Source organism: Lemur catta, chromosome 2, assembly GCF_020740605.2.
Source record: "Lemur catta isolate mLemCat1 chromosome 2, mLemCat1.pri, whole genome shotgun sequence".
Classification (NCBI taxonomy): Eukaryota; Metazoa; Chordata; class Mammalia; order Primates; family Lemuridae; genus Lemur; species Lemur catta.
The window spans coordinates 130,915,063-130,930,376 of NC_059129.1; the positions used below are offsets into that span (position 1 = coordinate 130,915,063).

The following is a 15,314-nucleotide window of genomic DNA, read 5'->3' on the forward strand; positions in this document are numbered from 1 at the left end:
CATACTAACATATAGGCACCTAACTACCCAAACACAATAAATAAAAAGAAAAAAACTATTAGAACTATGGAGAAAAAAAAAGGAAAGTCAACAATTAACAACTGAATATTTTAATACGGTGGTCCCCAATCCCAGGGCCACAAAGCAGTACCGGTCTGTGGCCTGTTAGGAACCTGGCAGCACAGCAGGAGGTGAGAAGAGGCAAGTGAGTGAAGCTTCGACTGTATTTATAGCCACTCTCCATGGCTGGCATCACCGCCTGAGCTCCGCCTCTTGTCAGATCATTGGTGGCATCAGATGCTCACAGGAGTACGAACCCTACTGTAAACTGCGCATGTCAGGGATCTAGACTGCATACTCGTTATGAGAATCTAACGCCGGATGATCTGAGGTGGAGCTGAGGCAATGATGCTAGCACTGGACAGCGGCTGCAAATACAGATTATCTTTGCTAATGCAGAGAGGTTTGACTGCACAGAGAACATAATACATCAATTGCTTGCAGAGTCATGTCAAAACCTTATCAGTGAGTGGCAGGTGACAATGTAATAATAATAGAAATAAAGTGCACAATAAATGTAATACACCTGAATCATCCCAAAACCAGCCGCCCCTCTCTTTCCCACCCCACCGCAATGGCCCGTGGAAAAGTTGTCCCCATAAAACTGGTCCCTGGTGCCAAAAGTGTTGGGGACCACTGTTTTAACACATTCCTTTCAGAAACTGGAAAGATCAAGCTGAAAAACAAAATAAATATGATTGTGAGGATTTGAAAAATCTAAGTATAAACTTAATAGCTTAGGCATCTATATAAAGCACTTTACCTAGTAAATGAAGAACATATTTTTCTTGGCACGTACAGAATATTTTTTTAAAACTATCCTGTAATAGGCAATAAATGGAAGCCTCAATAAAATCCATACTATCTATATCATATAGATATGTTATCTGGACATAATGCAATAAACTAGAATAATTAACAGAGAGTTTCAAATCCCATAAATGTGAAAACTGAAAGTATATTAAATAATCCTTTAGCTAAAAAAGAATATCAAAAAAGGAAATTATGAAATACATAAGATTCAATAAAAGTAAAAAAACTATAAATCAAAATTCGTAAGTAACATCTAAAATAGCATTTAGTGGAATGCTAATTTTAGATTAATTCATTAGGAAGCATGAATAATCAAAAACAAATGAGATAAGCTATTGTAATAAAAGGGAAAAAACAAAATAGTAACTCAAAGATAAAAGAAAATGGATTTTAATAGAAAATAGACATCAGTGAAATGGGGAACAAAAAATAAATTAGATTAATAAATTCTAAGCTACTTCTTTTAAAGATTAATGAAGTAGACATACTTCTAGTAAGACCAATCAAGAAAAAGAGAGAGAAAAATACATAAATTAACAAAATACAGAACAAAAAATAGGGTGGAGGTGAAATTACAGACAACAGGTTTAAAAAATATTAAGTGTTATAAACAACTCTGCCAACAAATTCAAAACCTATGGGGACCAAGCATGGGCTGCCCTTGGGGAAAGAGGATCTGGGATCCAACTGATGCAGTTTTATGGCTTGTCCCTATGTATATATTTTTAAATTATTATTTAAATAGATAATATAGTCATGTAGATTAAAAGGAAACCTCAAAAGATACAAAAAGATTTGTCTCATTTTTAATTAAAAAGATACTGTATCAGCACCAAAAAAAAAAAAAAACAAAAAAAAAAACCTATGGGGGAGGGGGAACACATAAGTTCCCGGGGGCAGAGGAGAATCAGCAAAGCTGATTCACAAGAAAATAGAAAATCTAAATAAAACAAGAAAGAATAATAAAATTGAAATGATAATCCAAAGTCTTCTAAGTCTTCATTTTCCAAAAATCCATAGGCCCAGCTCTAACAGACTTTCAAGGAGTAAATTGTTCTAGAAAACAAAAAAATTATACAAATTTTCAAAGGCTTTTTAAGAGATTAATGTAATCCTGATTCCAAAACCAGATAAAAGTAACACAAAAAAGTGAATAAAACTCATTTATAAACATGAGTGAAAAATTACAAAGAACATAATAGGTAACAATTCCACCAGTGCAGAAAGTGATCAGGGAGCATTCATCTCAGGAATTCAAAAGTGTTTTGCTGTTAAAAAATGTATCAGTATTAGTCACCACAGTAATTTTGACTAGATGAAAATATGTAACCCTGAAACATGTAAGTTCAATACTTATTATGGATTTCTCAAAAGTGCTCTTAGCAAACTAGCATAGGAGAAAACTTTTCAACTGTAAATGTTACATATCAAAAATCTTAAACTTAATGGAGAAATATTACATACAAAAACATTACATTAATGTAGATAATTTAGGTATATTCCTATTAAAATTCAAATAAGAAAGAATGTCCACTATCGTTGCACAGACCAATAATGCAAGAAAAAAAATAAATAAAAGAGTATTCGAAATAATCACCGAGTTATTTACAGATGATATAATAGCAAGATTGTCAGAGACATTAATAATAGCAAATACTTATATATTTCCTTACTCATCATCCACTATGCACCTGGTACTGTGTATACACATAGATCTTTAATTCTCCCATCAACTCTTTTTTTTAAATTTTTTTATTTCAGCATATTATGGGGGTACAAATGTTTAGGTTACATATATTGCCTTTGCCCTACCCAAGTCAATGCTTCAAGAGTGTCCACCCCCAGACGGTGCACAGTGCACCCATTAGGTGTGTATATACCCGTCCCCTTCTCCCCCCTCCCATCTGCCCAACACCCCACGAATATTACCACTATATGTGCAACTCTTGAAGTATTCTATCCTTGTTTAACAAAGAACCTGGAGCACAGAGAGCTTAAATGACTTGCTCAAGGCCAAACAGCTGGTTTGTAATGAAGTAGGACTTGAAAGCAGACAGCTCCAGCCCCTGAGGCCATACTCTTAATCACCACACTGCAGGTTCTAAAACTTACAAAACCTGGCAGCCTTTCTTTACAGTAGCACTATGTACTAGACATTAGAATAGGATCCCTTTCATAATAGCAACGAAATTGTAAAATATCTAGGAATTAACCAGTAATGCATCAATTCTCTATAGAAAAACTTAACACTTCAATAAAGGACATAGAAGATGATCCAACCTACTGGAGAACTTAGATGACTTGAATAAATAGAGAAGTATTTCATGTTTTTCACAGAGGTGACACAATGGTATAAAGACACCAGGTATCTCCAATTTACTTTTAAATTCAATGCAATATCCATCAAAATTCCAACTGTATTTGTCAGAAATTTTCTAAACTTACTCTAACATTCACAAGACTTAATAACAATTCACAAATAGTTAAGTCAACTTTGAAAAAGAAGAGCAAAGTATATCTTAATATTTCTAAATATTGAGATAGTAAAAAGCCATAGAAGTAAAAATAGTATTAATTAGTGCAAAAATAGGAAAATGAAGCAATGGAAGAAAGTAAAATATGAATATATCACGTTTGCAAGGAAATTTAATATATAATTAAAGGCAACACCATAAATCACCAGAGAAAACATGGACTGTTGAGTGGATAGTGCTGGGAATATTACCTTTCCATGGAGAAAAATAAAACTAGACCATTAGCTAACAGCATGAATAAAGGCAACTTCCAGATGTATTGGAGATTTCATTGTAAAATTTTAATCCATAAACATAATAAAATAATAGATGATGTAGGGACCATTTTTTGTGCCCTCAGCACAAAAAGAGAAAACCCTAAAGACCAAAGCTTTGAAAAAAAATACTGAAACTCTTCGGTTATCTGAGAAATGCAAAATATAATAGCAGTGAGATTCCACTTTATACCAATTGCACTGGCAAAAATTAGAAAGTTAGGTAGTAGCAGGTGTTGGTGGGGATGTGAGGGGATATTAAGCTTTTATAAATTGTAGTGTTACAAAATTTTGGAGAATAGCTGGGATTATTTAAATTATGATCATATGATCCAGAAAATTATACATTTATCATGTGGCTAGAATAATAAATTATATTAGACACATACTGTGTCTATTCCTATTGTTTGTTCTTAAACACTGCATTTTATTTCACAGAATTACAAGTATATTATACAGTGTTTGGTGTTATATAACAGTTGGCCTCTCACTGAAAATCAGCTGACGTTTGTTCAAGCACTAAAAGACTTAGAGAAAAGTGATACCAAAGGTATGTCACTCTAAATGTTCACACATGCACTTACATTTTATGTAACTATTTAATAGTAAATTGATCATGTAATTATTAAAACATATTGCTTATCATTTGTATTCTATATATTGTGGCATTTCCTTTTGTTAATTGATTACATATTTCAACATTTTTACTGCATGGTTTATGAGAAATAAAAATATATGTTTAATTTAATTTAATTTAAGCACATTTTGTCTAGTGGGTAAAAATTTTACTCTGAAGAATCAGTCTTAAATGTCATGTTTATAAATGTTTAGGCAATTTGATTAAATTAAAAATAGCAATATGTCAGCTGCTATGCATCAATTATATTTACAACTCAACCTATGTGCTCTAATTTTAAGTATATGATATATTTTAGAAAAATTCAATTACTAATGTCTTCAAATTATCAATTTAGTTTGCTTTTAAAATATAAATACTTTATATAAAGAAATTGGTCAGGTGCTTTTTTATTAATAATTACTATGTTGGTGACCTAATTTAAATTTTATATTCATTCAGAAGTCATTGTTGCTCCACTTACTCATTTAAACTCAACTTTTAATTTCTATGAGAAATATCACATAGAATTTGATTTTTTTTCAAAAATTTCACATCTTTATAACCCATGATAAAAAATAAGGCCTGAAATATGGCTATGTACTACCTAGGATATTTCCGTTATAAATTTTTAGCAAGCTTGGTCTCTGGTTAACATGAGGCAACAGTGCCACCTTTAGTATATTTCAGTACCTAAGTTTTAGTAAAAATTGCTTACTGAGATGGCTCACTTTCACTTAAGAACACAGAAGACTGGAGCATCTTGAGCAAGTAGCACTTAGTGATGTCATTCGCCTTCATATATAATTAGTGGTGATGTGATCTTAAATTCCTTTTGCCAATATGTTACACTTTTATGTTGCTGACCTGTGCCTTTGAAGTTCTAATCCATTTACAAAAACAAAAATAAACTTTGTCATTCTCAAAAATATTAGGTTTTAAGTCCCACCCAATTTTATTAGCAGAATTATAACATTTCCTTTACTTAATTCCTTCTTTAGCTCAGTGAATGCCTGGTGTACCCAATTCAAGGTCTTTGAAGAAACCAAACATTATTAAACATACATATATGTATCTTTATATATACTTATGTATAAAAAGGGATTTTTCTGTTTATATTTACCAAGTATGATTGTACTTGACAAATGTACATTTTGTTCTAATTCTAGTTTAGAAATATGTAAATGTTCAAATCCCAAACAGATTTGATTCCTGAATATATAAAAAATCTAAGCACTGAATTTTAATCATAAAAACAAAATTGCATTTTTAACTTTTTATAAGTTTTATTATCTACTGAAGATTTCTTTCTACTATATTCTGGATATGTGTAAGGTAATATAAGAGGAGACCTAAAAGCATGATGTTAAAGGCTTTTTAAATTCATTTTATCAACAGATACTCCTTGAGCACTTCCTCTCTGAAAGGGGTATATTAATTTATTCCAATAATCATTTCCTCTAGAGGTCTCCTAATTACATGAATACATAACATGAAGTCATATTTTTAATAATTTTTTAACAGTAAGATGTTTTTTCTTGCATCTTACTGCTACATATGCTCTCAACACGTACAGATTTTCTTGTTTTTTGTCCCCACAGTATCCTTTTATCAACTTTATGGTCTTAACAAACCAGAGTTTTACAGAAGAGACTCACAGAGGCTGTGCGACTTTCCCAACCTCATGTGGCTAATTATTTGCCTATCTGGGGTTTGCCCCTAGGCTTCCAAACTTTGGACTCAGTGTTTTTTCTATCAGAGATAGAATTATTTTGAATATTTTTTTTGAGAAACATTGGTTGGACAAGTATAAATTACTACAAATTCCAAATTAATGACTTTATAATTGTATCAGAGACTGGTATATGAGAAATACAGTTTTTTTTTGTTAAGATTGTCTTAAATGGACAAATCATAACTGTATATAATTATGAGGTACAATGTGGTGTTTTGATATATGTATATGACGTGGAATGAAAGCTTTACATATTAAACAATCTGATGAGTACATATTATCAGTTCAACATTATATTAGCTGAAATTAGCGATTTAAAATGAGGGATATCATGATATTCTGGCCTTGAAGAACTTATAACAAAGGAGAAAAGGTTACCCTCCATTATGCTATTTATTAAAAAATATGGAAATTATTATATTCTCTATATTAATAATGTAAAGAGAGAGGATGGCACACACTGCTGTGTGCCTGACACTTCTTCAGTAGGTGCTTTGTGAATGTAAACTTGAGTATTATAATATGCTAATTTCAGTGGAATCAAATACACCTAAATGTATGACTCAAACACTGAGAACTGTGGGTATTAGAAAAGAAAGTTGCAGAAATACTTCATGGGGCAGCTTGAGATTCAATTTCAGCTGACCTTTGTTAAGCATCTTAAAACCCCAGAATGTGTGATACTAGGTATGAGCTTGTTTTAAATGCTCTATATTGATTATTTGAAGTGCCGTGGGCATGGTCTTAGTACCTCCATTATACAGAGGAGGAAACTTAGGCTCAAAAGATGTAATAAACCTACGAAAGCTAACCTGTCCAGTGGTTGGTCCAGGATTTACCTCCAAGTCATTTGATTGTTTGACCAAAGGATTTTCCCCAGAACAACACTTCTCAGCAGCTGGCATTATTGGCAAAAGGGCAAGTTCCCTCCTTGTGAAAGGGTGTTGCTCACAGTTTCTTTGCAGTCTTTTAGGGTGATCTTCCCCCCAATCTGAACATACCTAATAGCTGGGCACCAAGTAATCAATAAGATCTGGGTTCTTTACACTTACTATTTTACTTTGTTAATGGGGTGACTTAACAAGACTCCAATTTTGAAAGAAACTGACAGGTTCTTTGAACTTGTATTTGATTTTTTTTACATTCTTTAAAAAAAATATTTGTATATATTCATAGGGTATAAGTGCAATTTGCTATGAATTTGTATTTGAATGCTGATTCAACTCTTATCCATTGGGGTACCTGAGTAAATTATATAACCTCTCAGAATCTGCCCTGCTAGGAAGCTTTGAGAATTAAAAAAGAAAGACACATAGTAAGGATTCAACAAATATTATTTGCCCTCCCCACCACCACTTTGATATTTAGTTGTTAGAAATAGAACATAAGGCGAATGCCCTTCATGTTGGCAAAAGGGAAATACACTCTCCTAAAAATAAACCAGTGTTTCTCAAAGTATGGTCCTGGGGCCAGCAGCCTCAGCACCGTCTGTGAACTTGTGAAAAGCTTAACTTTTGGGGCCTCACCAGAGATCTTCCAAATCAGAAATTTTAAAGGTGGTGCCTAGAAATCTGTTTGACAACAAGCCCTTCAAGTGATTCTGATACAGTCTAAGGTTTGAGAACCACTCTTGTGAAGGCACCTTCAGCTTCTTTGAATTCTAAATCATCAGTTTTCTTCCCTTCAGCAGTACTTATTTCTAACACAAGGGAAAAATGCATAGATTTCTCAAATCAGTGTTTTTCAAAATACAATCCATAGGCCAGTTGTATCAGAATCACTTGAGGTGATTTTCAAAATGGTAGATTCCTGGGTCCCACACCAAACTACATAGTTGGAATCTCTGAAGGGTAAGCCTCAAGATAATGCATTTTACAGGCTCTCTGGATGATTTGCACATTCATCAAAATTGTGAATTGTTCTGTTGCAATAAGCACAGCATTACCAGTAACAGAGTTGTGTGACAGTCGACACAGCATTACTGGTAACAGAGTTGATTAACAGCACAAGGTGAAAGTGGTGAGTTCTTCTACCCCAGGAAGGGAATAATAATGATTAGAGCAGAGATAAATGAGTTCAATATTATATTGGCAGTACTCACCAGGGCAATTATGCAAGAAATGAAATAAAAGACATCCAGATAGGAAACAAATTATTAATAGCTAGTGGTGATGACTGCATAACCTTATGAATATACCAAAGCCCACCAATTTATCCACTTCAGTGGTGCATTTATGGTGTATGAATTATATCTCAATGTTATAAAAAGGAGTCAACCAGACCTTTATAGAAGGTGTTTGCTTAAAAAGACAAAATTCTTAGATTAACCATTTTTCCCTGACTTACTTCCCTTGTCTTTATGTGAAATGGTTTTATTGTTATATCATTAATCACTGGTTTCCATTTTTATGTCTCTCTAGCTCATACTGAGAAACACGAGGAATCAGTTACCTTGGGAAGCCCAGATTCCCATACAATTAGTGAGGGGCAAAAATCTTCAGGAACTTCTAAAACAAGGAAAGGCAAAGAAAAATCTTCTGAAAAGGAAAAGACAGCTAAAGAAAAACAGGCACCTCGCTTTGAGCCTCAGGTGGGTGTGGTATGTTTTAAAATTTGAGTCACTTAATGAATTTAGGCCCATTGGATGCTTACTTGCCTATCTCTCCTGAGGACAAAACTGTGAAAAATTCTATCTCCCTGATTACAGCAGCCATCCAAATACTCTGAGAACATTCCTTGGACATTTTCCCAGGCTTCCTTTTCCAGTTCAGTATCAAAAAGCATTCATTGAACTTTTAGTGTATAGAATACTTTTCTTGGGACTTGGGCCTCTAAGATTAACATGATCCAGTCCCTACCCTAAAAGAACTCACAGTCTAATGGAGGAGATTAAAGATAAACAAAGAGTTTTAATGTTAGATGTCATAGGTACAGTGGTAGAAAGCATAGGTTCTAATCCAGCCTCTGCCACAGTGAGTGTTAAAGAGCAAAAAGTATATTTCCCAGGTTTCCAGCAGGATTAACTGAGTAGGATGTTGATATCATTGGTAAAATGGGCAATGAAGGAAAATTATTAATAGCAAATAAGGAGAAGTGACGATGATTCAGTCATTCCAGACTACAGAAAGGTCCACTTGCATTTGAAAGATTTTATTTCCCAGCTGAAGTCTACCCTTGGAAGTGAAGTAAATAAGTTTAACTCAACCCATGTATTCCTACAAGACACGTGGCCCTCCTGTAGTATCTTCACAGTGCTCCCTTCCCTCATCAAAACTGGATCCTAGAATAGTTTCTGATAAACTCATTTATCAAGCAATTTAAAAATGATAAAAGCCAATACACTGTGTTTTAAAAGGAAGAAATAAAAAATTTCCAGTTGTGAGATTTGGTTCTTACCAGAATATTAGGGGAATATTGCAGTTCGGTCCTTACAAGAATATTAGGGGAATACTGTAGGATGTAAGGTCTTTTTGGTAACACTGAAACCAAACTGCACACAAAAACTTTATTCAGTGGCTGTGCCAATTCCCCCTTCCCCAGCCACATTATTTGACATGGATAATGGACACAGTCTCAGCCTTATGTAAAGTGAAGTGTAACCACATCACTTTCAAGCCTCTCTTCCAACCCAGTTGCCACCAATGAGCCCCACCTATGCAGAAATTGTCAAGCCCTATGTCAACCTGTTCCCAGTCTATGGTCCACTCAAGTGACCCTAGGAGACATCAAAATGTTGTTAGATTTCATAATGGATATAGAGCAAGTATATGCAGACCTGGAAATGAGCAATTATCCTTCTCTCATTTTTGTGACAAGATTCTATAAGTGGGCATAAGTATAATTTAGAACAAAAAATTTAGAACTAAAAAAATTTAAAACAATTTTTGTTCTAAATTATACTTATGTATAATTTTAAGTAAAATTTGTATACAATGAAATGCACAAATCTTAATTGTACAATTCAATGAGTTTTGACAAGTGTATTCACCATGTAATTCATGTCCCTATCAAGATATATAGATCATTTCCACAAGCTCAGAAATACCTTCAAACTTCCCTGCAGTCATCCCCCTGCCGCATCTCCCAGTAAGCACTGATCTTTCAGTCACTATATATTACTTTTGCTTGTTGTGGGATTTTATATAAATGAATCATACAAGATGTACTCTTTTGTCCTCAACAACTTCTCAGTAATCAGTAGTTTATTACTTTTTAATGTTAAGTAGTACCCAGTTATATAAATATACTATAATTTGTTTATCCATCCCTCAGTTGATAGGCATTTATGTGTTTTTCTTTTGGTGTTATTATGAATAAGACTGCAATGAACATTCTTGTTCAAGTCTTTTGTGAATATAAGTTTTCATATCTCTTGAGTAAAATACCTAACAGTGAAATTATGAATCGTAAGGTAATATCCAGACCCTTATGAAAGGAGGAAAACCTCCTACCCAAAGGCTTTTATTTTATTTTATCAGACATCCATTATGCACTCTCAGCAAGAAGACCCAAATAAACCGTACTGGATTTTGAGGTTGGTCACTGAACACAGTGAATCAGAATTATTTGAAGTGAGAAAAGATACAGAACGAGCAGATGAAATCCGAGCCATGAAGCAAGCCTGGGAGACAACTGAGCCAGGAAGAGCAATCAAGGTTACCTGACTTTGAAAAGCTGTCATTTTTTTACTTTTCATCCTTAGGCAAGGTCTGAAAAAAAAAGTCACACAGGTCAAACCACAGTCTTTCCTTTAGAAATGGTATCTAGAATTTTATCAGACATTGATTAACCAGATATTAAGATCACATTGGGACACATTGTGAAATGTTACTCTCTTGATAATCAAAGCAAAGCACACGCTGATGCCACTTACAGACCCAAACTATGAGTTACCTCATTCGTTTACATAGCCCTGCCTGTGTCCGCGTCTGCCCTTAACACTCCCACGTAAGAAAGCAGAAAAATGTTTCCCACGTGCTTCCCAAAGCTTAGAACAGCCTTAGATAGATAATAAAAAGCACGCTGCCCCCTAGTGGAACATGCACACCTCGTCTCTCGCCCCTGTGTTTGATAAGAGTCATCGCCGTAGTGAAACACTGCTACTTAAATAAGCGCTTCGTGTTTCAACTCAGCGGCACTGGAGCAGATGAAAAGATTCAGGAGCAAATGAATCTAAGATAGCATGCCCCGCTTGTTAGTTTTAGGACTGCTTCTTCATTCATTCTCAAATACAACTGTGACAAAATTATGGCTGGTTCAGAATTTGAGTTTATTTGGTAATGAAGAAGAGCTGGCCTGGTTCAAACCGCCCCACTCAACTCACACGTCCCTGGTTCGAGACTATGTCGCCGCCTGTACTGGTTGCTGATTTTCAAGAGCTTAAAAGGCCGCTTGTGTTTGTTCCTCAGGCTTCGCAGGCTCGTTTGCATTACCTCCTCCGGTTCATTCCGAAACCCAGCGAAGCTGAGAGCGAAAGCCAGGCCAAACCCGTGGAAGAAGGTCAGTGAATCCACCCCAGCTGCCTCAGAGCACACAGCTGTTACTTGCACCTCTTAAAAATAGTCAGCGGGTCATGCTTGGTAAAAAGGACCCATTTCAGAATCTCTTTTCTTTAGGAAGTGGAAAAAGTCACGCAATTTCAGCTGTGTGAACAGCACTTCAATTATCAAATCGCTTTCACTCATTTTCTCATTTAGGTCCTACATTTCCTCCCCCTCCCCCCAGCACACACACACAAGTAAATAAGAAGCCAGAGATAAGAGTGCAGCCTAATTGGAAGGTAGCTGTATGGAACTTGAAGGCAGGCCTGCTACCATAATTCTGTCACCTTTCTGATAACAACAATAGCAAATAATAACATGAAGAATTACAATAATAAAGCTAACTTAGTTTATTGAGTGATTGCCTTGGGCCAGGCACTGTGCTTTATATTAATTATTTCATTTAATGCTCACATCAATCCACTGAGGTATATAATATTATTTCCAGTTTATCAAGAAAGACAGCAGCACAGAGAGTGTCAATAATTTTTTAAGTTCACAAGATCCCCAGAGACAGAGCCAGCCTGCAGATGGGGCCCTCTCGGACCCTAGCATCTTCTAACAGCCACTTGACTGCTCCCTCTATCACAACACTGGTCTGTCCACGGAGGCTGAGAACATCCACATCCCAAATCATGCTTCTCCATTTTTATATTTTCAGGAATGTAATTCAATAATTGTTACACAAATAATGTCTCTTAACTTTTCATAGGAACAGTGTGAACAGCAAGCATCACCCTAACCCTACGATCCTGGGATGGGCACTGTGCCAAGCATTTTATACTCATTATCTCACTTTAACCTGTAGCAACTCTAAAGCAGATGTTACTATTCCCATTTCACAGATAAAGAGACTGAAGTTCAGAGGGTCACCTTTATCTAGGAAGTGACAAATTTGGGATTTGAAATATTTCTAACTTCTAAAGTACTCACTCCTCTAATAGTTAGAGTGTAGTGTAATGTTAGCAAAAATATAGGTGAATAAGATTAAGTTTTTATCTTTTTGGCTATAGTGTTTATTTTTTTAATTTGTATTAACATAGATGTAAAGAAAATTACACTGGACACATTAAAAATGACCAAAAAATTTTATTGAAGACTACTGAAACAGGGAAGAGAGACTGAACTCAACTTGGAATACAACAGGGACAAGTGGGGATTTATAGCCAATAAGGCCAGGAGAGGTAGTGGATGGGAAATTACCAAGAGGAACTCGATTGCATATCGAGGGTGGGTAGACTCTGGGTAAATTGGCTTCACAGGATTCTTTGCTAAAATGGAGTGAGCAGGCCAAAGACAGGGCCTAGTGAAGACCAGGACTCAGAGGCGCCTGACTTTGTCCGTAACATACACACAGTGAAGGCACAAATCTTAACTGTACAGCTCAATTATCTTTCGCATATGTACACACTCAGTAGCCACTGTTCAGATCAAGGTGTAAAACACCACGTCCCACAAGTCCTCCTCATTCGCCTCCCAGTCACTTCCTCCCTCAAGGCAACCACTAGTCTAACGTCTGTCACCATCAATTAATTTTGCCTATTCTTGAACTTCATCAGTTTAGACTCATATGTACTTTATATGTCTCATGATTTGGTTTTTCTGTGTCTTCCTGTGTCGGCAATAGGAAACTGTGTTTTACAAGAAATTTATCCATTTTACCTAGGTCCAACTTACTGGAGTAAATTTTATCTTTAACTCTTTTTTTTTTTTTTTCCTCAATCAGTCTTGCTCTAGGGAGTGCGTCAATTTTAATAATGTTTTTCAAGAACCAACTTTTGACTATTGAATGTCTTTTATTTTTATATTTCTTCATACTCTTAAGCATTACCTTATCCACTGCCTTTCATTCAATGCAGATTATAACATGAATTTGATTACCTGAAATTGATAAGTAGGGAAAAAATGTCTGTATAATGCGGAAGTCGTGGTAGGTTTTATACAGTTTTTCCTGGGCCTAGGAATCAGGAACAATGGGAAGAGAATATGGCGTTAAAGAAAAACCTCCCAGCTTTACAACTTTACAAGCAAGAGCCCTTTTCAGCTCTGTTTTAGTGCAATTTCGAACAAGTGCCTGCACACAGGGCTCCCTCCCTGGGAAGGATACCCCATTCCTGCACAAGCACAGCTTTCAGCATAGGGCCGGTTGCCTTTTTTCCAGGGCCCATATTAATGGCAGCCCCAATAGTTCAAAGATATCATTTCCTTTTCTATTGTCTCAGCTCCTAAAAGCCTCTTTTTTTAATGTTAAGTTTTAATATCTTGAAGCAGCTGCCAGACACACTACTCATCTGGGCCATCCACATCATCCTCTGAGGTACCAATGGTTGTTTTTCTGTGCTCTGGTAAGAAGTGTCAAAGCTTTTGAGTCATCTGCTCCAAATCTGTGCTTTTATAAGCAAGCCCTGTTACTTGTTGCATGTGATTTCATAGAATGCAAGCTTTCTTAGTAATGCACATGTCATGTTGTAGTAGAAACGCCTGCAAGTGCTGTAAAAGAGCCAGAGGGAAAGAATTCTGTGGGTTCAGAGAGCAAAGAGATGGCAGGGAATGTGGTGTGGAAGAGGTGGCAAATGACCAAGGGCTTGAGGTATCTGGCAAAATCCATGAGCAGTGAAAGGGAAGGAGCGCCCTCGTCAGGGAAGGAAGAGCAGAAGGAAGACAGCAAGCAGATCGTGCAGAAGGAATATAGAAGTAAGTATTGCACCTGTTGGTAAGATAAATATGTATTTTCAAATAAACACTCTGGAGAAGATTGTTGTTTAAACACATGTGATGGCTAGGGCTATAAAAGTAGAAAAATATGTTCTTTGGATTCATAGGTCTTCATTTTACTTATCCGGGTTGGTAATTTGCTCAAGGACCTGATTATTAAATACTTAATCGCAAGATAAAAGTGGGCAAAAAAAAAATTAGCAGGTATATTTTTCCGTTTGTAGGTTTTCTTGGTCTACAGATGCTAAAAATGTCAGCCTCCACATGTACAATTGTCATTAACACAGATCCTTTTTGATTTACCTATGGTATGCTACATGATAGATTTTCTTTATAACAAATCATAAGGAGTTAGTGTCTAAAATGTTGAAAAAGACCAATTTTCAGTGGTTAACAAGTCAGACTGACTTGATTCATTTCTGTATGGATTTGTATTTGTTCATGAAAATGAACCTAAATCTTTGATGGAAGGGAAATGCCTTTTCATACTCCACGAGGAAGAATTATCCCTAAGCAACTCCTGGACTCTTTCTGTCCCAAAGGGGACTAAGTGTCTTCTCTGACTGATACATTTGGAAAGAATGACTTGGGCTGCCCTTGGGAGCTTGAGTCCCCTGCTCCTGCCTGAGCGACGAGCACTACCTGTGCCTGCGCTGGAAGAGTTGGTTAGCTCCAGGTTTCTGTGATCAGTGTTCATTCGTTGTCTCTCACATCAAGCTACGTCCTCCAATTACACTGTACCAATAGCAAAATTTTCCTCGTTATTTCTCTGCTAGTTCTGAACCCAGGCAGGAAAGAAGGATGTTTTGGAAAGAAGCATTCTCAAAAACACCGACAAGGATTCTCTTCTCAAAATTGCTAAATCATTCTGAGAATTTTAAAATGAAGAAATGTTTAAGACTAAATCATGTCCTTGAATGATTTCCATAGTAAGAGTAAAATTTCAAAATTCGAAAAATTCTTTCACTATACTGACAAGTGATTCTGATACTTTTGAACTGATTGTGAAAGTAAGTGCCCATTTAATAGGTAATGACTCACATGGCA

General features: G+C 35.6%; 1 protein-coding gene across 7 annotated transcripts in view; it reads left to right on the forward strand.

Annotated features, from left to right (window-relative positions):
* The window catches only part of ADGB (androglobin), a 128,642-nt gene that overhangs the window by 102,066 nt on the left and 11,262 nt on the right, over positions 1-15,314 (forward strand). For 6 of the 7 annotated variants that reach the window (XM_045544534.1, XM_045544538.1, XM_045544539.1 and 3 more), the window contains 5 exons: positions 4,100-4,211; positions 8,433-8,602; positions 10,491-10,667; positions 11,421-11,511; positions 14,025-14,246. In XM_045544534.1, coding sequence (XP_045400490.1) covers positions 4,100-4,211; positions 8,433-8,602; positions 10,491-10,667; positions 11,421-11,511; positions 14,025-14,246 — 772 coding nt within the window. Of the gene's footprint in view, positions 1-4,099; positions 4,212-8,432; positions 8,603-10,490; positions 10,668-11,420; positions 11,512-13,804; positions 14,247-15,314 lie in introns of those variants that run through there. The other variant, XM_045544541.1, reaches the window with a different exon arrangement.